Raw genomic sequence first — 26,296 nt, forward strand, 5'->3', positions numbered from 1 at the left:
GAAAATAAATCACAACTTAATCACCAACTACTAATTGAGGCGTGGTCTGTCATTAGGTCATATCGAGAGTTTATTAAAGCATAATTACTAATATTTGTTTGAAACTTTATTTTATAAAAATCGGATAATTATTGTTATAGCAACCTTTCTATAGCGCTGTAACATTTCCGCATATTAACTTTGCTCGATAATCGTAGCCATTGCTACTGACGCGTCGCTATATTATCGGTAACTTGACCACGTGACCCCGCCGCAAGAAAGAACGATAAAGCGCGAAGTTTTCAATCTGTGTATTCGTTAGGTCTTTGTTAATACCTTAAGCAGCAAACTCTATTAATCAATAAGATTTGATATACGACGATGATGACGATAACAACGACGACGACGACAACGACGACGACGACGTTGACAATGATGATGATGATCATCATCATCATCATCATTATCTCATCATCATCATCATCATGGTGATCATGATGATGATCATAATGATGATCATGGTGATGATCATGAGGATCATGATGATCGATGAAGTCCAAGGCACCCAAGAAGGCAATTACACAAAAGAAGCAGTAAAAGGCTTCCCAAGTGTCTCACAGTATTCAAGGAAAAAAAATTTGGTTTTCCAATAAAGCTTCATTTTCCGATCGTTTCCAACAGCAGAAATACAACGATTACAATACTGTTCGTCATTTAAACGGTTATTTCCCGTTCAATAAACATTAATGAATCGATAACAATACATTTTATAGTCATTCACATACGATCAAAAGTGTTTTTCACTCCGATTTGTAAATAAAAAACCACACTGTGAATGAACAAAAACTGTCACGTGACCACAAAAGTCAACGTCAGTAGTCATTTTATGACAACAAACAGCCGCGCAAGATAGGTTTTTTTCCAATATCTTTGCTGATCATCCTCTGACTTTCATACGACCTAGTGCAGGCAATATGGCATGCATATAACTTTCGATCGGTATATCACGCGTTTTGTGTGTTGCTTTGGTTTTCGAGAACATGTCGGCGCAAATTTCCATTTAAGAAGCAAACGTCAGTAGTAAAATAACAAAGACGACACAAAGACACTTATTTTGTTTCAAGGATCATTTCGTAATGTTCGAACAAGTAAAATAGTATAAGTCACTAAACTCAAATAAACCGGAACACAATATGGTCAACTTGTGACATATGCCAGTACTGTCTATCCAACTCATACTCTTTTGAAATATACAATTTAAGACTTGACAGCATTATGAAAACAGCTTAATAATGACGAGCTGAGAAAAAAATGCAATGTTGTTAACCAAAACATGTACACTAGAATACAATTTCGGTCCCATATGGGTTTCTTGTTGACTAAAAACTCTTACAGTACTTTGTATGTCAGTGTAAATTGATATATAATAAAATAAGGTAAAAAAAAACAACCTATTTTATTAATCATCTTGTAAAATAAAGATAAGATATAAAACTATAATAATCATACAAGATATCTGAAATTCTTTAATATCCAACAATATCAAACATAGTTTCATGATTATCTTGTTTTTACAGCTTTTAGTGAAAAACACACAGGTCCAACAGGGGATTGAGCCCAGGTCTCCAGAGTGGTAGTCAGTCACTTTAACCATGTCGCTTCAGATCTAGCCCAACAGCAAGTCTGTTGGAAATGACCTTATTTCACTACATTTCGTTTCTTGTTGAAAATCGGATTTTCATAATTACATAACTATTGGTCTAACTATACTGATAAAGTAAAAAATCTCGTTTTATTATAACTTATAAACGAAAAAACGATGGTAATATTAAGGACCTTACCTTGTCAGTCCATTTGGATGTAAACGCTCTGCTTATTGTTTTGGACACGGTGGGTGCGACAGTTTTACCTGTTTTTTTCCACATTTCGTTTAAGTGATGTACTTAAGACTGATTGATAAATGTCCACGAGTCAGCTTTCGTGTCCGAAAATCAGGTAAGATTAATCTTTTTAAAGATTATGTTAATAGGTTAGATATCACTAAATACATCGGTTGGATGGCAAACTCAAATCTGGATGAAGGTTTCATTCGCAAATATATGTGGGGGCATGGAACGAAAACTCTATAGAAAATCAGGCAAACTTATCAATTTTGGTCACAATATGCTTACTTCAAAAATTATATAATAATATATTAAACACAACTAATAAAAACCACCCATGGCCTTCTAACAAACTACGACAAAGGAAGCCAAAAAGAAATAGCCATTCTCGACTTTTCGAAAACATTCGACAACGTCCCACACGAAAAGCTCTAAAGTAAGCTGGAAATCTGGACATCTTAATGGGGAATGCGTTTTAACGCTAAGAAATGTTATATACTGAGCGTTAACAACCGATAATCACACATCACACTTTTATGAACTAGATAAGCACATCCTCCAACAAGTAGAAGAAAATCTACACCTAGGCGTTAACACCTCTGCCAATCTAAATTGGGACATCCATATCAACAAAATAGTTAAAAAAGCTAATTGCACCCTAGAATTCATACGAAGAAACCTGAACTACTGCCCGATCACCTGCAGAAAAACAGCATACATAGCTGTAGTCCAATCAACACTTGAGTACAGCTCCATAGTATGGGGCCCTTATCAAGCCAAGCATATCGATCAACAATCGTGTGCATCCAGAGACTAGCGGCTAGATTTATCACAGGGAATTACCGCTCACGGGATGAAGGCCGTGCCACGTAATGGTTAAGTAAACTGGAACTCCAAAGCCTACAAAACAGACGAAAGATGAACCGACTCACCTTCCTGTACAAAGTACAAAGTAATGTAGTCGGGGAGAAGGTTCCAGCCTTACCTTGTCATGACATATTAACACCAGCAAGAAATAAACGTAACGTTAAACCAAAATCATTTAATGTCTACCAAGCTTTAAACATTCTAGACAACCAAGTGAGTAATAAGTCTAAGTGTTTTAAAACTTTCGTGTGTAAAACTGAGCAATTTAAAAACTCATTTTTCCCCAGAACTGTGTTTGACTGAAACAAACTTGGTGTCAGTGTTGTATGCGCGAACACCGTAAACGACTTCAAGACTGCAATGATAGATCCACAGTTGGATTAATCTCTCTCCCGTTGCGACCTACGCCCTACAAGGCCCTGAAACGTATCGATTAAGATTCAGATAATTTGAAGTAAAAGCTTTAGCAAGTAGGAAACCCAATAACTATACATTTTCTAAAAAACATACCACGTTGTTATTCGCGTGATACACGAGAAAGAAATCGACAAGTATCAAAGTTCTCGGGTTTTGTATTCAAATTATGTTTTTTTAGTTAATTAGCAAAGAAATCATAACTGTTATAAGTGATTTAGTCAACATATTATTGTATAATTCTTAGAAACCCTGTTACTACATTTATTAAAAAATATTTCTTGACGATTCCAATTTGCACAGCTGTGTTAATAATCGGAATGCGTTGTTACCGACAGGCGTAGACGGACAAACAAATTAAATAGCAGACCTATGCATTAACCATAAATCGATTTTCTTGTGCACAGAAAATTAGGATGCTTCTGGCTTGCAGAAAAAGGGCTTTTTTTTTCTCTTTAAAGTAACAAGTGGTTGATACGAGTATACATAGCTTTGCGATTAACAGTGGCGATATACCTGGCTCTCCACTTTATTTTAAAACTTTAATTTTAATTAAATAAAATTTGAATTAAATAATGCAAACTGTAACGTAGCATTTGATTTGCTTCAAGTTGCGTCATGCCTTTCAACATGAAGTGTGCTTATTGCTTTCATTATGTTCATTTGTTTCCTTTTTAATACGTAAACCAAAATTGCTAATGAACATGTAATTACTAGTGACATTATAGGTAAACCGGTGTAATGTACAAAACTATAAAGTGGTGAGTTATTGGATAAATATGGAAATAAATGGATGCATTTTCATAAATTTACACGCAAGAATAGTATCAAGTAACGACAGATGCAATTAAGATACTATTTTTTTGTCACCAAGTGATGTCAAGAAGCACAAAGGCGCTAGGATGTTGCAGTATGTTTGTAACAAATATTACTATAAAATAAGCATATGCCATATGCCAACATGGATTTGTAATATGTTAATTGTCATTTAGCAACCTGAAATGTACTGGCGAACATTACCTTAAATATATGAATGCATTTCTTTGCGCATAGCACGTTCATTTGCATGAAGTCAACTGCATAAAATATACACCAAGACAGTTAATTTTGTGAAGTTTCGATAGGTGCAGCAAATACTACGTTTCATCAGAACACGTTACAATACATTTAAAGGTATATTCGCTGGAGAATGCTTTTCAAAACGTTTATGCTTACAACACACTCGTCCATCAGTGTGTGATTGCTGCGCCATTTGATTTGAGTGAAAACTCTTGTTTAACTTCCGCAAGTATTATGATGACATATGCAATAAAAAAGTTATCACTACGCACACATTTACCATATCAATCTTTGAAAGTAGCCATATGCATCCTTTAATACACATGCATAGGTGGAAGAAAAGAATTAATATTGCGGTTTGAAAGCGTGTTAAATCGGACGTACTATCGGACTACTTACCGTCTATTTCTAGAATAGAGCACCGTAATCGCTTGATTGAATTAGTTGGTTTTCCGAATTATGTGCCATAAAGAAGTGAGCACCAGATAAATGTCTGAAAATAACTTCTTATTTATGGTGCCTTGCACTAAAAAAAATACACACTAATAATAAAAAGTGGTGAGTTAGACGTGATCCGTGCTTTACAATTAGGTTAACTTTCAACCGTTTTATTAAACGCGTTACTGTAAATGGGTGAATTGTTGTTATCAAATCACGATTGATTCTGGAAACTAATACGTCTCTCAGTAAGCTTATAAGAGTTAACACATGTTTTCTTGTATTATTTTGAAGAGTTTAAAGTGCTCAATTAATATTAACTTTAGTTGTTGACGCACACACATTTCTGAAGTGCCACATTGATGGACTGTACAACACAAAGTGATTTGATTTTTTTCCAGATTATCATGGACTTGTTAAACCGTTTAACTTGTGGTAAATGCGAGGTGTGTTTTGAGCTTGCCATCATGTGTGTCTCTTAAAAGCTATTTTGTAATGATACATTTGACGATTATTATGTGGTCTGGAATGAAAAAAAACACACACTGGTTTACTTTATTTCTATAGTTGTTTGCATATGTTGCAGTTTGCTATTCAAAGAGTTATTTTCGTCTTACAAGTTATATAATGATCCAAAATTAAATTCTAAATATCAGTTTATATTTTGTTGCTTAATGATAATTAAAAAGGCGAAACTGCATAATGATTATCAAACAGGCGAAACAAAATCAAACAATACATATATAGCTGTTAAAATGCCAACATCAAAATAAAGATGTATAAACACCTAAATGGTAATCATTCATAAATATGTATACAAACAGCTGGCTTCAATGTAAAAACCTGTCACATTATGCATTTCAACCACTCAAAGATTGGTATATGATGTAAACATCGAGCCCTGTGATAATTTATTCGGATGGTTTGAGTGGCGAACGATTAAGCTTAGTGTGTAATAACTTAATAATTGACTGATGCTTAAATGTTTGTTAAAATGTATTGTAATGTGGGCATTGGTAAATAATTTTCGAAGCCATATTCATGTCACTAATACGAATGATCTGTCAAATTACACATGGTTTTTAAGGACAGGACAACTTATGTAAAAAAGGACACAAGAAGACTTCGGACTAAATATGTCTCGACCTCTACTGTAAACAAAGAAGCATTTTTGCACCTCACATTTTTCTAATACCTCAAGAAAACTAAACTGAACCTGACATAAATTCAGGTTATTTTGCTTACATGATCATGTTAAACGTACTATGCCAAACTGGATCTACATAATACTTTGATAAAATGCCCACTTATACATAATTCTTAATTTAATGCAAGCGTTAATTAAACATCATTGAAGCGAAACCGTATCGCGAACCTAATATGCAATTACATGTACGCTAGGATGAAACGAGCTGAAAATCTTAAGATCTAAAACAGACATGTAGTACAAATACCGGTCGACACTTAATACATCTTGTGTCCTTTTCCGGCACTTAGAAACCGAATAAATCCCGAAATCGTTGGAAAACAGTCCTTTTGTCCTTACGCCTCTTTCCGGTCACACCAAGGTTTTGCGCTTCCTTATGAAACATCTCTGCTTCATCAGCGACCTGTGCTCGCTTACGGAACCGATACAGCGTCTGAACCCTCTCATACCAACCCTTCTTCTTCTGCAGCTTTTCATTCTCAATCATCAGGTCAATGTGTTCGACCATAGACAGCGGATTTGGGCGCAAGGCAATTTTACCTAGACGGGTGTTGCAATTTCGTACAACAATCATCATATCTTCGATGGTATCAACCATTTCGTCAAGCTCCTCTACCATCTTTTCTAACACCTGTTCTTGAGTAAGAAGCTTTCCAGACGCCTCTTCGTATTTGTGTTTCTTTTCTGCGTAGGTTTTTAATTCTTCGACAAGAAGAAATTCAAATATGTATGGCGTATTTGCATGTAGATTCCAAATGCACTTCTCAGGACAAATTCTACAAAACCCGTTTGTCATTGCCACACAATTGATTTTGTCAGCGTCATTTGCATACGAACAATTGTCATGGCATGTAAAATTGCAATGGGTGCAGTTTGTGACATGAATACCTCGTGGTAGGTCTCTTTTGACATGTTTAGTTGTCGTAACAAAGTATGTAAAATCTTTGTTGTCGGCAATGATGGACTTATTGTCTTCAAAGAATTTAATTTCTGCTTTCAATTCATTGATCTTGTTGAGACCAACGTCGAGTTTTGGTTGAAGGTTTCGGATCGTTGCTTCTAAGCGACATCTCTCATATAGCACATCACTGGTTAGTTGCAAGCTTTTTGTCGCTAAAGTATCGATATGTTTGAAGAACTTTCTGAAACTGACAAGCCCCATGTCCCAAAACATCGGTGATAAACATGTTTGAGAAAGATCTGTATTTTTCGCAAACAGCCCAGAATTATTAAATGTGAATCTTTCGCCAAAGGGTAATCCAGACTCATCTAAAGCGGCGAACACTGAAGGATCCATGCCGTCTGCAAATGTGATCAGAGAACATATGTTACTTTCTATGTCATTTCCGAATAATGACATGATCGACTGAAATATGTAGCTCTGAATTGGCGTTAATCGAGCATCCGGTGCCTTCAGTAAAAAACAAACGGCATCTATGTATAAGACACCCATTGGCGGTTTCGCTGAAAACAACTCTCGAATTTGTTCCACGATTTCCTGGTCCCGTTCAATGCCCCGTGTATCACCGAAACCGGGAGTATCGATAATATTGATAGTGTACGGTAATCTGCTTCCATCTTGCGGATGAATGGTATAGCACGTTATCCACTCAGTTTGGGAAAGTGCCTAAACAAGCAATACATGTATGAAAATTAAATGATTCATATATTTGTTTTAGTGAAAAAATAAGACGTTCATTTGCTCAAAATGCATTTCGTATTATACATTATCAACTATCATGTATACTGTTGTTGAACATTTTAATACGTTCAATCGCGCAAAGATCTTAACTCATTTTGTAATAATTGTTATTTGAGAATTTTCAAAAGTGTATCACCAGCATACACATACAAATTTACCTGATTTTTAATCTTTTGCTGTTCTTCTTCTTCCAGATTGACAATGGTAAACCTGAAATTATCGTTCCATGTTACCCCTAATATGAAGTTTGCCAACCCATCCACGAGGGTACTCTTCCCTGTTCCGGTTTCACCTATCATCAAAATAGTTTTTTCTTGCCAATTAGCATCTTTCGGTGAGCCTGAAATAGTAAGAATACGTGTTAATATACTTCATAAGCAAACATATTAGCGCACATTTCTCGTTGATAGTATTTCGCATTTATATCAAATATGCTGATATGAAAATGTGCATACGTGTTAAATATACAACTCTCAACGCAACCAAAATCAGCTCTTACCAACTTCAAATTTTCTCGTTTTTGCTTTTCCGTTTCGTGCTCCTTTTACTTCACACATTGGTAAGGCATACTGTATCGGTGACACAGCCTCCGCACCAAGACGAACTGAGAATCCAACCAGACGAGAAGCGGTTGAAACATGCGTTTTAATTACGTCGCTTTCTTCGCTGTAAGGTCCCTCGCCATCGTTGCAAACGACTCTCACCCGAAACACAAACTCTGTATTTGACCTAACATCGGTAAGAACCTGTGTGCACTCTGTGAATTCTCCGGTATACACCTTCCACTTTGCTCCTTGCATGACGTCCTTGTAGCATATTTGAAAATAATCCCCTTCTTCGAAAAACGAAGGCTTTGTCCAGGAAAGCATTATCGAGTCTGATGTTACCTCAAGAGCCGTAGGACGTCCGGGTGTTTTCTAAAAAACATTTACTTGTAAATTAAAAGTTAAACACGTATCAGTTTAAATTGGTAATACAGCCCATTATTTATTCCAATAAATCATGAGAAGGATTCAGTTTTATATTTGAATTTAATATGTAAATGCTTACCAACTGTAGTGCGCCTTTAGCTAAATGTGTGGTTTGTTTTGCGGACTTTTGATTCTGGTTGATGGCATGAATCGGCTCTCTGTATAATACATATTAATATTCAAAATACATGATATAAACACTTGTAATACTTTCTTTCGAAAAATTAAGATAACCAATACGATAATATGTTTTGCCATGGAACTAAAATGTGGACTTACTGCTTGATTGCTCCATTAATTGGCATAATTTTGTGTGAGCGTGTTGCCTTTTGTGCCCGATGTTGATTAATGCAAGAATCACATAAATTGGCTTCACACTGCTGGCATTCAAAGTTTGCTTCAGTTTCTAGGTTCTGCAAGAGACATAAGCTGCAAGGGAGAATAGCTCCACTCTTTTTGTTTGCCGGATGTTCGGATATATCTTCAAGATCGTGTGATTTCGTAACAGGCAACGACCTATGAATTGTTGAACATATATCACATAACATCTCATTTTCACAACGTAGGCAAAACGTTGATGCTGGGACAGTTTTGTGTTGAATTCCACATGGTTCGCAAAAAAGAAGAGCTTGTTCTGAATCATCCACATCAAGTTCATTTTGTATTCCGGCGCGTATGGCAATAGCTTGTAAAGAGAGTTCTTCGACTGCAATCTTATTCGAGTTATTCCCGTTATTAACTGCACCGAGTTCATCAGAAGTTTCATTTTCTAAGATATCTAATAATCTTGGTCTACTTTCACCGACATCGTTTGTAAAGTCCTCTGTGTTATTTGACGAATCCACCACGATTTCGATATCACTTGACACTGATTCAAATGACGAATCAGAATCCAGTTCATCATCATTTTGTAATTCCGCGTTTGCTTTTTCAGCCCCAGCTGAATTTGTCACATCTTCCATACTGACTTGCGCTGCATATACATACATGAAAATAAACACAAGAACTTAAATATGGAAAGAGATATGCGTTCAGGCTTTAATTTTTAATATATTATCAGGGTATAGTGCCATGAAATCAACTGTAGAACACAATATAGGTTCAAAATTGTAAGGCAGATATTAAATAAAAACCTGAGCACCGCCTAGCAGGTGCAGACCGTTTATTTATTGTAGAGGCCAAGAACTAAACCCAAACTGCCACCTAGCATTACATGGGCAAGCCTATATGAAAACTCCGATGAATAACCCTTTTCACACAGTAAATATAAACTCAACTAAATTTTTACTTTTATTAAAGGACCTTATAACATAAAAACATAAAAAATGGTTCTGGCATATAATGTCTCGACTCCAAGCAGCAAGGGCCACCTGCGAACATGGCAAGCCCAAACTAACTGCAAATCTAAGGAAATCTCTTTGTCAAGTTTCTTTTGGACTTCTGAAAAATGCACTTTTGTTGAAACCAAATTATTCGCTGAAGAACCTAGATGTGAACCTTTATAACCCAGCTTAAAACCTTGCTTGAAGCCATTACTGAGCACAGAAGCTACTTCTTTATTTGGATATAACTGAAGATATTTAGAAATCGTAACAACATTGATTGGCGACTTGCCAAGAGACCAAACTGAGGTATTAGTATCTGCTAAACTGGCCCCGGAGCCCCTGAATTGGGCCTCTAGGTCAGAACGTGTAAGCTCTAGGCCTGTACGAGGTCTGGGTGACAGCCCCCCTGACAGACCCTCCTCCCAAGGAACTGGTGGTGCGAGGCTTGAGATGACATACCCTGGAAGGATGGTCGGAACCACAAATCATACAAGCATGTTTGTAATTGCAAACTGACCGTAAGCATCTGGTATAATTGAAATCATAACATTTTCTTACAAAATTCCCTGTATCATGAACTGGCTGCCTTGGAGGCCCCATACACAACAGCCAAAGCTCCATATCAATCATTGCCCACGAATTCGCTGGGTTATTACCCATTCTCAACCTAAACTGTTGATCATAAGATCTCCAACCCTCAGTGTGTCTTGCTGCCCCCAGCCTTATAGTGTGCATATACTTTAAGAGATCTTGCATTTTAACAGGATGAGCATTTAAATAAATGCTTGAGAAAATGAGGAATGCGTCAGTCCATTTAGCTATATCCACAATGCTTTGTTTAATATTGGGCTTTACCACTAATTCACCCGAATTATTCAAAACCAAATGTTTTCCTAAATCTTCAGGAACTACCGGGGCCTCCAACAAACTTGCCAGATCTACATATTGGCCTGATATTATTTTGTCTTTAATTGACTGAGGAACATGATCACCTAAAACAGACTGAAAACTAGGAATCATGCATGGTAAAAAAATATCCTCACTAAAACCATTACCCGATTGAACAGCCGGATCTGGCTGGCTTGCTGCAGGCTGCATCTGGTCGCCCAGTTGTTGACTGAGAGGCAGCTGGTCGGGTTGATGGCCGGACTGTTGGTTTGAAGACCATTGGCCGAGTCGATGGCTGGGGGTGGGAGGCAGCTGGACAGGCTGTTGGTTGGGAGGCAGCTGGACAGGCTGTTGGTTGGGAGGCAGCTGATCGGGCATTTGGGTGGAAGGCAGCTGACGGGGTTGTTGGCTGGTGCCAGGGAGGTTTTGGCTGGGATGCTGGTGTAGTTTGACCGACGGACGGCGCCTTTTCCGGTTTCGCGTTTCCATGTGTGCAATAAAATAAACAATAAAGATAATAAGTAAATACCGAAAAAAGCCATATTTGGCTTATAGCTAACCCACTATAATAATTAACAAACCTTTTAGAGATTTATTGCATATGAACTAAAACTCGACTCAACAAACTGTCTTGGTAATTATATATAAATGCGCCATAAGACCACCTCTTAACTGCCGTAAGTACCGACTATTGCCGCATTGTCACAATTAAGTTCCTTTTACTATTGCTACATAAAAACCAACATTATGAACATACATTTAAAGTGTTTAAATTTTTTATTTATTTTTTTTTTTTTATGATAAACCTGAACATAGTGCCCGCCCTAATGGAATCTGAAGCAACCCACTCTCCAGAAATTGAATAATAACGCTAAATATATTTTTACATTTTTGTGCTGACCAAAAGTAATATGTTTGTTTAACACGCCACGGGAATTCCTTTATTTCGATTGAAATTTACCCTCTTACTGCCAGTGAGATATTAGCCTATTTTCAGAAAATAAGTATAACATGGTTATTTCACTGAATACACGAATGCATATCAACTACGTTTTCTCATAAAGCTTGAAATTGTTTTTGCTCTTACTACAATTGCTTAGATCAGACGCCATGTGACCGAACCACTTTTTCCCCACCACTGTACAGAAATCCGTAAAATACAGCCCGTAAATTCAGCATCCATCATAAATATCACAAGAATTGCTAAGAAACACCTTTTAACTACCGGCTTCTAACTTTATTTTACATATTTAATAAACGTTTACTAGAATAGATTAGAAATAATTAAAGAAGAAAATTTACAACCTTTTGTTTGTGTAGATAACAATGAGAAAGAAATTTTAAATCTGTAAAATTCGCTACTTCGGTTAAAAAACACCAACAATAAGAAAACTGAAAAACCAGCCCAGCAGTGGCCCAACAATAAACAGGTCTATTATTTAGTAATAGACCATACTATTTTTCTTTTTAAAGGTGAAGGGACCTATCTAAATACTTCAATCAAAAAGGGGGAGGGGTGAAGGTGGAGAGGGGTGTATAGTGAGGGGGTGTGGTCATTTATTACATTACTTTCAAAAAACGTTGTTGGGGGAGGGTGAAAGGGGGCTATAGTGTTGGGGTGTGGTCATTTATTTAAAAAATAAGAACAAAATGGGAAAAAAAAATTGGGGGGGGGGGGAGGGAATTCTACCGTGGGGCGTAGGGGATGGTTTGGGTGGAGTCTATTGTGGTATGTCAGGTAAGTGTTGTTTTGTCAAAGTATGAATCAAATCTGATCATAAATAAAGAAGTTCTGGCAATTTTAGCAAAATTTAATACTTTGACCTCGACCTGGAGAGTCAAGGTCATTCAAAGGTCAAGGTCAAATTTAACTAGCCAGGTACAGTACCCTTATAATAGTAAGTAAGTATTTGAAGTTTGAAAGCAATAGCCTTGATACTTTAGAAGTAAACACAATATTAAACCAAATATTTAAAGTTACTAAGTCAAAAAAGGGTCATAATTCTGTCAAAATGCCAGTCAGAGTGACATAACTTTGCCTGCACAGTCCACGTATGATATTTATTTAGTGTTGCAAGTATGGAAGAAATAGCTTTCATACTTAAGAAATAAAGTGGACCTAAACACAAAACGTAACCAAATTTTCAATTTTCTAAGTATAAAAGGGGCCATAATTTTGTGAAAATGACAGTGGGAGTTACATTACTTTGCCTTGCCTGCACAGTCCCTTATGATAGTTAGTAAGTGTTGCAAGTATGAAAGCAATAGCTTTGATACTTTAGGAATACAGTGGACCTTAACACAAAACTTAACAAAATTTTTAATTTTCAAAGTATAAAAAGGGCACATAATTCTGTCAAAATGCCAGCCAGAGTTATCAAATTTTTCCTTACCCAGTACCCTCATGATAGTAAGTAAGTGTGCCATGTTTGAATGCAATAGTGATGATTCTTTATGAGGAAAGGGGACCTAAACACAAAACTTAACCGGACGCCGACGCAGACGCCGACGCAGACACCGACGCTCAGGTGGTGACATTGGCTAATTGTTTTTCAAAAAAAAAAAGATGAGCTAAAAATAACTGAAACAAGAGGGCGAAAGGCCCTAGACGTTCACATGAGACCCGAAGGAACTTAACTATTCGAAGCAGCTTTTGTGATAATTGGAATCATTTAAAAACTCGGTCGAGATATCATAGAATAAATCGTATGCGCATTCAAAGAAAGAGAAGAAGAATATTCAAGTGTGTTTGTGTTTCATTTCTTTAAGTCATTCTGCGTCTTCACAGTGTTACTCTAATGGGTATTTTATCTCTGGCCTATCAGATGCGTAATTAAGCTGTCAGATAAAGGAGCCATGCACTATAATTATATAATGAAATTACCTTTAAATGTTTAGTATATACTTATTTGGAAGCCGAATATGTGATAACAGTATTGCTGTGTTATAATAAATTACATGCTATGTATTGCACTTGGTTATGCATTATGGTCTTGTGGAGCAGAAAAGGAGGAGGTAGTATGAGTACGTCCGTCGTTGAAGTCTATATCGTCTGGCCTCAGTTACAAGCGCCGACTCTTCCGTTCCCCACAAGAGCACAGACCACGGCGACCGTGCCGGACACGGCCCGCGCACCAATCCCCGCCCAAAGCCTACTCCCGCAAACAATAATTAAACAAGCGTTCCCACATCCACCATTTTGCATCTCGTCACAAAAGGTTGTCCATTTAAAAGAATCTATTTCCATTGCATTAAGTCGGTTGAAGTTTAAGTATTTCAAAGAAGGCTTTAGATGATAAATACTATTAATTGGATGATAATTATTGGAAAATATATCCAATTATTGTTTCCGCGGTTAATTTGATAGATAAAAACACTAGTTATACTTAAAATATTAAATAGTATAACGTAATTTAAAACTAAGCCAATATATTAATAAAATTCCAGGCTCTAAGTATATTCGTAGCTTAGTATCTTGGTATTGACTACGTCATAGATTATTATGCCAAAGGTTTGCTTTCGATGGACTTTAAATGCAGGCCTTCCAGCAGCCACTCACAAAAAAGTAGGAAAAAAGTAGGAGGTTTTCTGACAGAAAAGTAGGAAATAGAAGGAATATTTTTTCAAAAAAAGTAGGACAAGTAGGAATATTTTCAGTTAAATTGTTAATTAATCATGGCAAATAACTTACCCGAGGAGGCGTTTTAAATGCAAAACCCTACCATTCTTTATGCCATGTGGACTATTCTTGTATACCAATACTGGCCAGTTTCTGTTGCTGAACTGTGTGGTCATCTTCCATCAGCCTGAAACTTTTTTGAATTCTCAAATTAACAAACATTACATAACCATGCTAGTAAAGCATTTACTAGCATGTTAATGGTAAATTAGTATGTTACAAGCTACATGTAAAGGACTATATTCAGTACAGTGAGTTACAATGATTAGAGCACTAATGCTAATGCAGATCTATACAGTACACATGTTGTATACAATGGAAATGGTTAAACACAAGAGAATGTTAGTTGTTGATAAAAGGTAAAGTTACTGATTCAAAACACAAGAGGCATATGAATACACAACTATATGCATAATTATATATGTATTTGTGAACTCCAGAAGCAAGCAGCTGAATACACAAAATAGTATGCAGCAAATTCATTTGAGGAATCCTGTACACACCAGTCACCAATACTATTTCCATTATTGTCAAGCTTCACAAGCCAAGACCTGTTGAACTTAGTTTTTCCACCTGGCATAGCTAGTTTATATCATGCGGTTATATCATGTGGAAAGCAGCTACATCTATGATCTGCAAATAAAAAGCAACTTTTTCAAAGCCATTGTATGTTAGTAAAATGAAATTCTTTTACTGTCACTATTCAAATGGCTATTTTTACATTCTTTAAAAAACATGAGGTTCCCAAGCAAGTAAATAGTGACAGCAAAAGAAATGCAAAGCTGCAGCTATAAAATTGGAATAGTATTTTCCTTTAGCTGGTTATAGCTTTGCAAATAGTTTTGGTTACTTTCAAATGATAATGTTGTTCTATAACTGGAAATCAAAGAAATCACATCTCTAATATTTGATACATACTTTTTTGGAAATGAAAACAACATATGAAAACAACCAAAATACCCTCAGCATGGCATCATTGGGTTTATACATGTATAGCATTGTGAGGATTCTATGCTTCTGGAGTTCAGCAAAAAAAGATTTAAAATACCTGAGAGACTCACCTTCATGATGATGAAAGATGATGCTGTTGGGGAGGGACATGTTTGCCACATCTTTCGACAACAGAAACCAGCCAGTTTGACATCTTTTGTTCATTTTCTGCAAATATAACTAGCACAAAGTTCATATTTGATTATTTTTTGCGGACTTTATTGTCCAAAAAGTAGGAATAGTAGGAGGTTTTTAGCAAAAAGTAGGAAAAAGTAGGAAGCTATTAAAAAAGTAGGAAAAAGTAGGAAAAAGTAGGAACGCTGGAAGGCCTGTACAATGTTTCACTATTACGGCCATGTTTTTCATCGGATCTGCAACACATCCGAACTCGATCTTTTTCAAACTCAGCCGAGATCTTTAGAACAAATGTTCTGAGCAAATTTGATGATCAATTGGCAAAATTATGACTCCTAAGGTGTCGACAAGGTTTCATTTAAACCACATAAGGAAAACTTGCTGCCCTAGGAATCGGAAACGTTTTTCATTTCGGCTGATATAACATTCGGATAAATTTTCTGACTGTGCTTCATATACATTTGGCATATTTTGAGTTCCCATTTTAAATGTTGACCACGGACTACGAAAGACGGACAAAGGTGGTAGCAAAAGTTTATGATGAACACGTTGTGCTCTAGAAAGCTTAAACATGAACACACAGTATTTATGGTCAAAAGCGATGTGTTCTTATCAGGAAAAAAGACCATAAGAATGAATACAGTCAAAGTACATCGAAACTTAAGCTGCGACATTAGAGCAGATAACTCATATCAGCACGAGGCCCTTTATTACTGCCAAGTGACTTATTGGCAAACAGTCTGACATTCCAAAAACGTACTAGACACAGCACAAAAAGCAACAAACACAAACAAATTTGAATAAAACGAGGTATATTATACAGTGTACAAAAAAGACACAAGGCCATTTATCTGCCAAAACTCATCGCAACCGAAATTCCGTTTTTTACGGTCATCTTAACCCATTCATGCCTAGCGTCTAGAAAAAAGGCCTTGGCAAACAGCGTAGACCCAGATGAGGCGCCGCGGGATGCGGCGTCTCATCAGGGTCTTTGCTGTTTTTTAAAAGGAATTTCTGTAAGAAATATTCTAAATATATAAATAAATATATACTATGCATCCCTAATTTTTGAAATACATTGATCCAATTTAGAAGGATGGGAGAGTCCACTAGGCACACATGGGTTAACATTACGATAATCCAACTGTGAAAGTTTTAGCGAGATCCATCCAGTAGTTAAAGAGGTGTTAAACCAGAACATTTTGGGACTAACCACTTTATTTAATTTTTTTTTTAATGGATAAACAGAGAAAGGGCAATAATTCTTCCGAAACTCGTTGCAGCAAAAGATTACATGTGCTTAGCATCTACTCATTAAGGTCACTCAACAGTGAAAGCTTTAGCGATATCGACCAAGTAGATAAAGAGAAGTTGAAAACACACATTTCGTTCCTCAAAAAGTTGTAACTCTGGTCTCTTTCCTACCATTGAGTAATTAAATGGTAATTAAATTGAATGCGTTTTAATTCCCTTTTATTATTCTTTAATTTGGGTTGCAATGCTATGAGGTTAAATTTTATTTACACTTATATGTATCATGAATATTGCTGGGCCAAGTGTGAGGTTGAGCGCTCTAAAACCGGTTTAAACCCCCAATGCTTTGCATTGACCGTTCGAAGGCGGTGACCCCAGCTTTATTCTAATATGTGTGTAGATCTATGTTGTTTTGCATTGAGCTGTTTTGTACTGTTTTGGCAATTGGTCATTTGCCTTTAATAAAGGACCAACTAATTGTAAATAATGAGAATGCAATAACGCTCCAGCAGCTGGAGTTTCACTTCTTTTTATTTACACAGTATTACAAAATTATTTTATAATTCTATTATTAAATAATGTTATATATTCTTGACATATTCTAGACCAATGAACATAACTCTGAAAAAACTCGTCGGAGCCAAGTCATTTACTTTACGAAAGTTTAAGCGAGATCCATCAGTGGTTTAAGTACGGACGAACGGACTGACAATAGCAATGCCGTATGCCCTTCACTTCCTTTCGTCAATTAATAATACACGTCCATAGCAAAAAATGGTCACCGCGTTGTCTGTGCTAACCTTTACTTTTATACCCAGTCATATAAATATGTGTTATGCTGGTTATGATTTGCTTTTGCGTAAAATATAATATTGAACATCAGCAGTTAATGACAGTAATGAAGTTCTTCGTAAATACTTTGTACATAAAGTCATATAGCTGGGTGTTGGATTATTGCAAAAAGACAATATTGCAGTATTTTGTCTAAAGCATGCTTTTTAGTAATACAGATACAAATTCACAAATTCAAATAAACTTACCTTTTAAACAGAAGCCAGAAAAACACCTATTTTGTCACAATGCAAAGTAAAATATAACACGTTAAATAAGTAATGACCTCTCAGAGGACTGATTGTCGTCAAAACACGAGATAATATCCCAGCGTTACAAATGCAAGTATGGTGATGTATTCGGGTATTCTACTTTTGAACCAGTTTCTATTAAAGCGTTTTGGTTCGTTGCCGAGTACAGTTTTACGTTCTTATTGTTAAATGTTTGCGATGATATGATACGTTCGATACATTCAATTTGACAAACGTAGGTACTCATTAATAGCATTTAATGGTTTCATTTACATTTTCAGAGATGAACAAGCATAACGCACACATAATTAAACGATAAATTTAAGCTCAGAGGAGTTTGTGAAATGTGACTGATTATGTAGTCCACCAAACTGAATCAAATATAAATAGATTTGTTTTCTTTTAAGGAATATTTATCAGTTCATATTTTCAAGACCTTGTGTGTGTTAACAATCAAACCACGTACATTGAATTGTAAAACCATTATTTCCACTTTTTTTCTGAGAGTGATATATTTAACTATATGATGCTATGCCTAAAAAGTTATTTATATTTTGTATGTGTCGTGTCAAGTATGTATGAATAGTGTCAAACTATATTGAAATATTTCCTTACCGTACTTCAAGGGCAAAATTAAGGTATATGTCTCGTGCTGATGCCGCAGAAGTTAGCCTTAAATTTCCTCATTCAACATCAGTTTTATAATATATTATAACGACGTGTAAGTAATAGAGCACTACGTGTTTAATTATAAACGATGTAAACTTGTAATAATATATTAAGTCTTATATACTATCGACTATTTAAACGTCATTGCATTAATGGTATGCATTAGATTTTTATACGTTTTCTGAAAACGCAGGTTACACTTTGTGAAAACGAACTCATGATTTCAGAAAATCGGTCTATTTGTATACTGGTATTAATAGGCAAACACGCACATACAGCATGTGGTTTGAATGAAAATCGATCTACGCGTTTCTAAACGTACACCACAATCTTACGTTTAAAGTTGCGCAATAGCTAAGTGTTTAACAAAACTTGAAACAGAGAATGCACACAGTTTAAATAAAATACCATGTTATTATACTATTTTCAGAAGTAGCGAACAATATTAATATAATATTTAAGTGTTAGAATACGTATATTTCAAATTTTGCTCAGTATTGATCAACCCTTCAATAAAATTCATGTACTCGATACACGGTCGGTAAAATAAAGAATAAATCAGAATGAGTGTTGTGTGCGTGTGTGTTGTTTAGAAAACGTTTATTTAGAAATTATTCGCACAACTTTCTGAAAACTGTATTTGTATGCATAAATCCTTTTTCGTTAAAGCAGTGATATACTACCCTCAATATAACGTGTAATACCACTCATGTACATAATCATTTGTGTATGTAATGGCTTTTAATGCAGTTTGTATGAGTAAATACAATTATAATTGACAAATAAAATTAGGAACTAAAACAAAGGAGTCTTACGTTTCCAGCTCTGAACAATAAACCAGGTTTTGACCGATAACACACATATATGTTTATGCAACAATCTGATACATGCAATTTTTGTTAGTTATTGCTTGATAAAGTATTCACATAGAAATAAGGAAAACATCATATTTATGAACATAACAACTGTTGAACAAAAATATTTTATCAATAATATCACAAAGTAAATCAAACCTATTAAACTTTATGAACTGAATGCTAAAATAATATAATATTTACTTCGTAATTAAGTGAAAGTAAACGATAACAAAAGAATCAAGAGTTCAATATATTGATAGTGTTTGTATTCAAAATGATTTCAATATTATCAGGCGACAGGCGGTCACTACATCGTTCAACTTTGTTTGGCAGTTACTTTTTTGTTGGCAAGTTTGCAAATTAATTTTTTAGCTATTTTAACCATATCGTTTATTACGGGACAATAATGTCAGATGCAATTATACAATTTAAAACCCTACGTAGATTATACGTGATATAAAGTGTAAGACTGTTTATCGAACAATTTAATAGCATTATTTGATTAAATATTTAAGTTTGCGATATATCCATCACATCATTCACCATGCATTCTTATTTCGAGTATGTATTAATACATGTATTTGCATGATGTTACATCATAACATGCTGAGGTAAGTTTGTATATATACAATTCCTCAATCATTGAGAGACAGATATCATGTATACATCACATTCTCTTACATTCGGAACGTGCTTACTTTTGAATCGATTAGAGCTTTCATCCAGTATGATCGAAATGTGGGGTAAACTCTGCACTACTGTGATTCATCCCATTTACGTGTGAAAATCGAAATAAGTTTAATGTCTTTGATCCGCTGTTATGTTTTTAGAGTATATACACCGTTAACTTATCCGTGCTCAATAAAAAATATGTGAATAATAATATGGCTGAGACATGCTGTATCCATGTTGTCATTTATTGAAATAATAGTTAACACACTGCACAAAACTGTAAATTAAATCTCTTAAATCCTTACAATTTTTAACTTTCACTACATCTATAAATAATGCAACACCGTGGTACATGAAATTTTAGAAAACTATTATTGTCAAAAGAAAAAAGAAAATTGTCATAAGGAGCTTCGAAAGATTTGAGAAAAATGAACACTGGTATTCTAAAAATAAAAACATTCCCATCACAATCCACGTTCAGATTCGATTCAAATATGAACATTAATTGTAAGATAGACATGTAGACTTAAACTCATTGTTTAATGAAGTGTGATAAAACTACATGAGCAGTACTTGTCGCTGTTATACTATTGATCTATAAAGTTACTGTTAGCAAAAAAAACATTTTGTGATGTCACTGTCTTCAGCTTATTGCTGTTTGCTGCATGAATTCGACTCTTATACGTTAGACGCTTCACTACTACTTGAGGTTGGCTGTCCATCCGTATGTCTTTTCCCTTCAACCATATCACGAAACCTTCGAAATATAGTTTCCTTGTCTTTTCGCCTGCAGCCAGTCACCCCAAGGTTAATTGCTTCCTTGAAAAAACTTTCAGCGTCAGTCACGACCTGTGCTCGCTTACGGAACCGGTACAGCGTCTGAACCCTCTCATACCAGCCATCTTTCTTCTCCATCGTTTCACTTTCAATCATTAAATCGATGTGTTGAGTCATGGACAATGGATTTGGTCGCAGGGCAATTTTTCCTAGACGGATATTGCAATCACGGACAACAAGCATCATCGTTTGAATCATATCGTCGATTTCGTCAAGCTCCTCTCTCATTTTGTCCAAAACTTGTTCCTGGGTTAGAAGCTTTCCCGATGCCTCTTCATATTTCTTTTTCATTTCTGCGTATGTTTTCGTTTCATCAACAGTGATGTAATCGAAAATGTACGGCGTGTTTGCATGTTGATTCCAGAAACATCTTTCCGGACAAATTCTACAAAATCCATCCGTCATTGCCCAACAACCGATCTTTTCAGCATCGTTTACAATAGTGCAATTTTCATGACAAGTGAAATTGCAATATGTGCAATTTGTAACATGTAACCCACTTGGTAGATCGATTTTTATGTGTTTAGTTGTCGGAACAACATACGTAAAGTCTTTATTATCGGCGATAATAGACTTGTTTTCTTGAAAAATGTTTATCTCCGATTTTAATTCGCTGATTTTATTCAGTCCAACGTCAAGCATTGGCTGTAGATTCCTTATTGTTGCTTCCAAGCGACTTCGCTCATATAAAACATCACTGGTCAGTTGCAGGCTCTTTGTCTCCAGTGAATCCAAGTGATTGAAGAAGTTTCTGAAACTTACAAGACCCATATCCCAAAACATTGGTGATAAACTGCTCTGAGAGAGACCCATGTTTCTTGCAAAAAGACCCGAATTGTTGAACGTAAAACGCTCACCAAACGGCAATCCTGACTCTTTAATTGCTGCAAGAACAGGGGGGTCCATACCGTCGGCAAATGTTATAAGTGAGCATATGTTGTCTTCTATGTCCTTTCCAAATAGGGACATGATTGATTGGAAGATGTAACTTTGAACTGGCGTTAATCGTGCATCCGGCGCTTTAATTAGAAAGCAAACTGCGTCAATAGATAACACGCCCCTTGGGGGTTTTGCTGAAAACAATTCTCGGATTTGTTCAACGATTTCCTGATCCCGATCAAGCCCTCTGGTATCACCAAAGCCCGGGGTGTCGATAATGTTGATTGTATATGGAATTCTGCTCCCTTCGTGCGGGTAGATGGCATAACATGTAATCCATTCTGTTTGTGAAACCGCCTGCAACCATTATTAAAAACAAATTGACGAGTTTGTTGCTGATGAGTAATGCTGTTAAGGGAATTATTTTCGATATTGTAAGTTATTCTTTGTTTGTATGTACACCCGGTCTTTGTTTATATGAATAGGCGGTAGATAAATCATTGAAATAACATAAAATTAGTATGTACATTTTATAAGTTTAAATAATTAAATAAAAAATGTGTTCTTTCTAAATCACTTCCGCTAAGTCGATATTTCCTAACAATAACAAAAATACTTCCAGCACATTTATAATATAATAAACATGAAATAAGTTTATCATATTTACCTGATTCCCAACCTTTTTCTTTTCTTCGTCTTCTAGATTAACAATATTAAACCTAAAGGGATCGTTCCAGGTCACTCCCAGAATGAAATTTGCCATTCCATCAACCAGGGTACTCTTGCCTTTCCCTGTCTCTCCAATCATCAGCAAGGTCTTTTCCTTCCAATCAGTGTCTTTGGGCGAACCTTTAACAACAACGTAAACAATGTCACATTAATATTTTGGTATCTCTGATATTTCTTGTCTGTAAAAATACAGAAATTATATTTTAATAACGTTTTCAAAACGTTTAAGTGTTAACCAAATAGGAATTTTAGTATGCAGGTACTGTGGACTTGAATCTGAAGTGTTAAATAATGGGCAAAAACGTTCACTCTTCATCTAAAATGGCATGCAGATGCACGGAAATAAAATTGTAATTCATATAAAAACATGAAACTCCAATTGTTAAAGTGTACTAATGGATGATAATTATTAATTACTTATTCAAATTAATAAAACGATTGTGAACAATATTTGTGGTGAGAAACTTGACACAACAAAAACGACTAAGCCGAAAAACACAACCCACGCCATAACATATTGAATACGCAGCATTATAATGTTTGTTTTACCGACCATATTTAAAAAGAAGATATTATGATAGTTAGGTGTCATTTCGTATATGAAATAAACATAATCACAAACTATAATGCGTATGTATAGAGTTAATCATCGAAAATACATGAACATCTTACCTAAAACAAACTTTCTTGTTTTAGCCTTAACATTTCGCGCCTCTGTGATTTCGCGCATTGGTAAAGCGTACCGAAAGGGAGGTGTAACTCCATCATCACTACGCACAGATACCTCACACAATCTGAAGGCAGCCGAATTTGGGGTCTTAACTACTGCACTCTCCTTACTGTATGGTCCTTCACCATCGCTGTAAACAGCTCGAACCCGAAATATGTACTCTGTGTTACACTTGATATTTGTCAGAACTTGGGTACATTCTGTGAACTCGCCGGAATATATTCTCCAATTCGATTCCGACTCTTTGTATCCGATCTGAAAATAATTCCCCTCCTCAAATTGTGTTGGCTTTGTCCATGCAAGCGTGAGAGTGTCTGATGTAACGGAATGTGCTGTTGGTCGACTAGGAGTTTTCTGGAACACAATATAGTCGGTTATAATTGCTCAAAGAACGAAAGGGGCAGATGAAGGTATCATAATAGGTATTTGTTCATATAGTGGATAATATATAATACATTTGACTATTGATCTGCGAAATTAACTTGAACGTGCTTTAGTACAGTTATGTTAAAACAAATTGAGAGATCGAGTGCAATCGATTTTAATATGTTAAAGGTTGACCATAGACTAACTTCGAACTATTTTCTCAGCTGCAAAACTTAATTGTTTAGGAAATCACTAACCGTTTCCTCTTCGTCCGGAGATGTTGAAGTACACGGTGGTTGTAGACGTGCTCTGTATGTGATATGATAACATAAAAAAATCATTAAACTGTTCGCATATTATAATTTTTCAAAGGAGTTAATGACAAAATAGTATATTGCAATCAATTGTTAAACGTTAACGAATGTATGCGATATATATTGCACGACTACCTGTTTATTTTTAAAGTGTTTGGAACAAGACATCTTTGATTGTTGAGTAAAAAAAGTCAAATAATTTATATTCAGAGTGCATTAGATTTTTTTCTATGATCTATTGTATGTAAGTTATTCTTAGTGGTATTCTTCGTCAAACATACCGTTTGGTGTTAGGTGTTTCGTCATTTATGTTTATTACATTGTGAGAACGGGTCGCCTTCTGTGCTTTATGCTGATTACTGCACGAATCACACAGCTGTGTTTCGCACTCTTGACATTGAAGGATTGCTTCAGTTTCAACTTTTTGAATAAGACACAGGTTGCAGAAATGTTTGTATCCTGTACCAAAATTTCCCCCTTCGTTTTTAGCCGGATATGCAGAAACGTCTAACACCGTATGCGAGTTCGTTACAGGCAACGCATTGTGGATCGATGAACACAGTGCACACAAAAGATCGTTGTCACAAACAGGACAGAACGTCATTGCAATGGCGGTTTTGCGTTGAATGTTGCATGGTCCACAAAACAGCTGCGTTTTCCTTTGACTGGCGGTGTCCTCTATATCCTGGAATCCGCGTTTAATACCAGCCTGTTCTTTTTCCATCTCATGCGTTTTTGTGCCACCGTCAGAATATTTTTCGACATCGTTTAATGCGTCTGGATATCGATTTTTAATAACTTTGGCGTCTTCTGGATTTAAATCCTCATCCGAGTCCGTCAGATCTACGAGTATAATTTCACCGGGTCTGGAGTCTGATGACGAATCAGAGTCGGTATCACATTCGTCTGATAACGGCTTCTTATTAGCATTTCCCATATTATTGCTTGTTTTTGATTTTGATGTTGGTTTAGGCCCTGAAAAATAAACAATAAGTTCTTTTTATTTGAGTCGTGTTTTGAGAAAACAGGGCATAATGCATGTGCGTAAAGTGTCGTCCCAGTTTAGCCTGTGCAGTCCGCACAGGGACGACACTTTCCGCCTAAATGGATTTTGCTCAGAAGAGACTTCATTTAAACGAAAAATGTCATAAAAGCGGAAAGTATCGTCCCTGGTTAGCATGTGCAGACAGCACAGGCGTATCTGAGACGACACTTTACGCACATGCATTATGCCCAGTTTTCTCAGAACGCGACTCATTTAATTTAGTAGTATATAGTTAGTTTGTAATTTGCTTGTGTTATTAATACGTATTGCATATTCCTACTTACGCTATTTTGAAATACGTGTATTATTGTACCTTGTTACTGTGTATTCAATAATATTGTATACGCGACAAATTGCGTTTCAGAAGTATTAAACGATTAGAATAAAAATATGCTTAAATCATTGCGAAAGCGAAAGTACACGAAACGAAAGTGGAAGTTATTTAAATTTGAGTTTAATTAATCGATTTTTTTAATAACGCACAGCCATCAGCTTATGGCTTACTAATGGCAGCTATTTTAAACATATCATCGCTTCCACAAATGTTTTGTTTCATTGAGATAATACTTAAAGTTGAACATGAATTCAAATGGCAAGGCCAAGGCCAGGGTATTCTGTTTTGAACACATCGTTTAGCATACGTGTACAACTTAAGGTAAAGAGAATTGAGGCGAATAATTTTATTTCGTAAATAACCGAATGCACGATGCACTTCATGAGTAGCTTTTAGTTCGCCAGGTATTATCGCGCACACTAAATGCTATGTGTGTTGTTGTACGTAAAAACATGAAAACATGAAATTATGTAGACAACAACTCATAAATATGAATTTATGTGTACGTATATATCATATAGTTAATGTTACACAGTACGATAAAAGTTTGGTTGTCTGACTAAGTTACGTTTTAAATGCTTACCTTTCGAAAACTATGTCCCAAAAACAGATAAATTAAAATATCAAATAATTAAGACAGAACAATTTAAGCTGCACACAAAGAACTCTTCTCAATAGGGGAGGTAACCGTATTGGTGATTCTTCAACAGGATAACCTCGTAGTTGATTTGAAGATTCCATAACGTGTTATATTCATGAAGCTACTACATTAATATAGTATTTACCATATACATGCCCCGTTGATGTACACATGCCAATTCAATGTACAGGTCTTGCATAAAATAATTTATAATAGAATTATTATTAATGAGATCTAATTGGCTATGAAAATGCTCGTTACGCTGCGCTCACACATTTGACATTTTGTCATATACTGTAAACGTATAGAAATTCGTCGGTATGAAATTTCGTGGTTTAATAAAAAACAACT

General features: G+C 35.7%; 2 protein-coding genes across 3 annotated transcripts in view; both read right to left on the minus strand.

Annotated features, from left to right (window-relative positions):
• Positions 1–25,989, minus strand: part of LOC127845594 (uncharacterized) — a 317,330-nt gene extending 291,341 nt beyond the window's left edge. The window contains exons 1-6 of one of the 2 annotated variants that reach the window (XM_052376610.1): positions 25,889–25,989; positions 24,208–24,901; positions 23,870–23,921; positions 23,189–23,600; positions 22,455–22,636; positions 20,299–22,144 (exon numbers count right to left, since the gene is read on the minus strand). In XM_052376610.1, the coding sequence (XP_052232570.1) occupies positions 20,750–22,144; positions 22,455–22,636; positions 23,189–23,600; positions 23,870–23,921; positions 24,208–24,863 (2,697 nt within the window). In that variant the 5' untranslated portion in view covers positions 24,864–24,901; positions 25,889–25,989 and the 3' untranslated portion in view covers positions 20,299–20,749. Of the gene's footprint in view, positions 1–20,298; positions 22,145–22,454; positions 22,637–23,188; positions 23,601–23,869; positions 23,922–24,207; positions 24,902–25,888 lie in introns of those variants that run through there. The other variant, XM_052376611.1, reaches the window with a different exon arrangement.
• Positions 5,190–12,310, minus strand: LOC127845592 (uncharacterized). The gene is made up of 6 exons (XM_052376609.1): positions 10,901–12,310; positions 8,800–9,493; positions 8,600–8,678; positions 8,049–8,466; positions 7,708–7,889; positions 5,190–7,474 (listed from the first exon to the last, which is right to left on the minus strand). Exons 1-6 carry the CDS (start codon positions 11,220–11,222, stop codon positions 6,134–6,136), a joined length of 3,036 nt encoding a protein of 1,011 aa, XP_052232569.1. The 5' UTR covers positions 11,223–12,310; the 3' UTR covers positions 5,190–6,133.
• Positions 25,990–26,296: the final 307 nt, after the last annotated feature.

The sequence above is a fragment of the Dreissena polymorpha genome, chromosome 9, assembly GCF_020536995.1.
Source record: "Dreissena polymorpha isolate Duluth1 chromosome 9, UMN_Dpol_1.0, whole genome shotgun sequence".
Taxonomy (NCBI): domain Eukaryota; kingdom Metazoa; phylum Mollusca; class Bivalvia; order Myida; family Dreissenidae; genus Dreissena; species Dreissena polymorpha.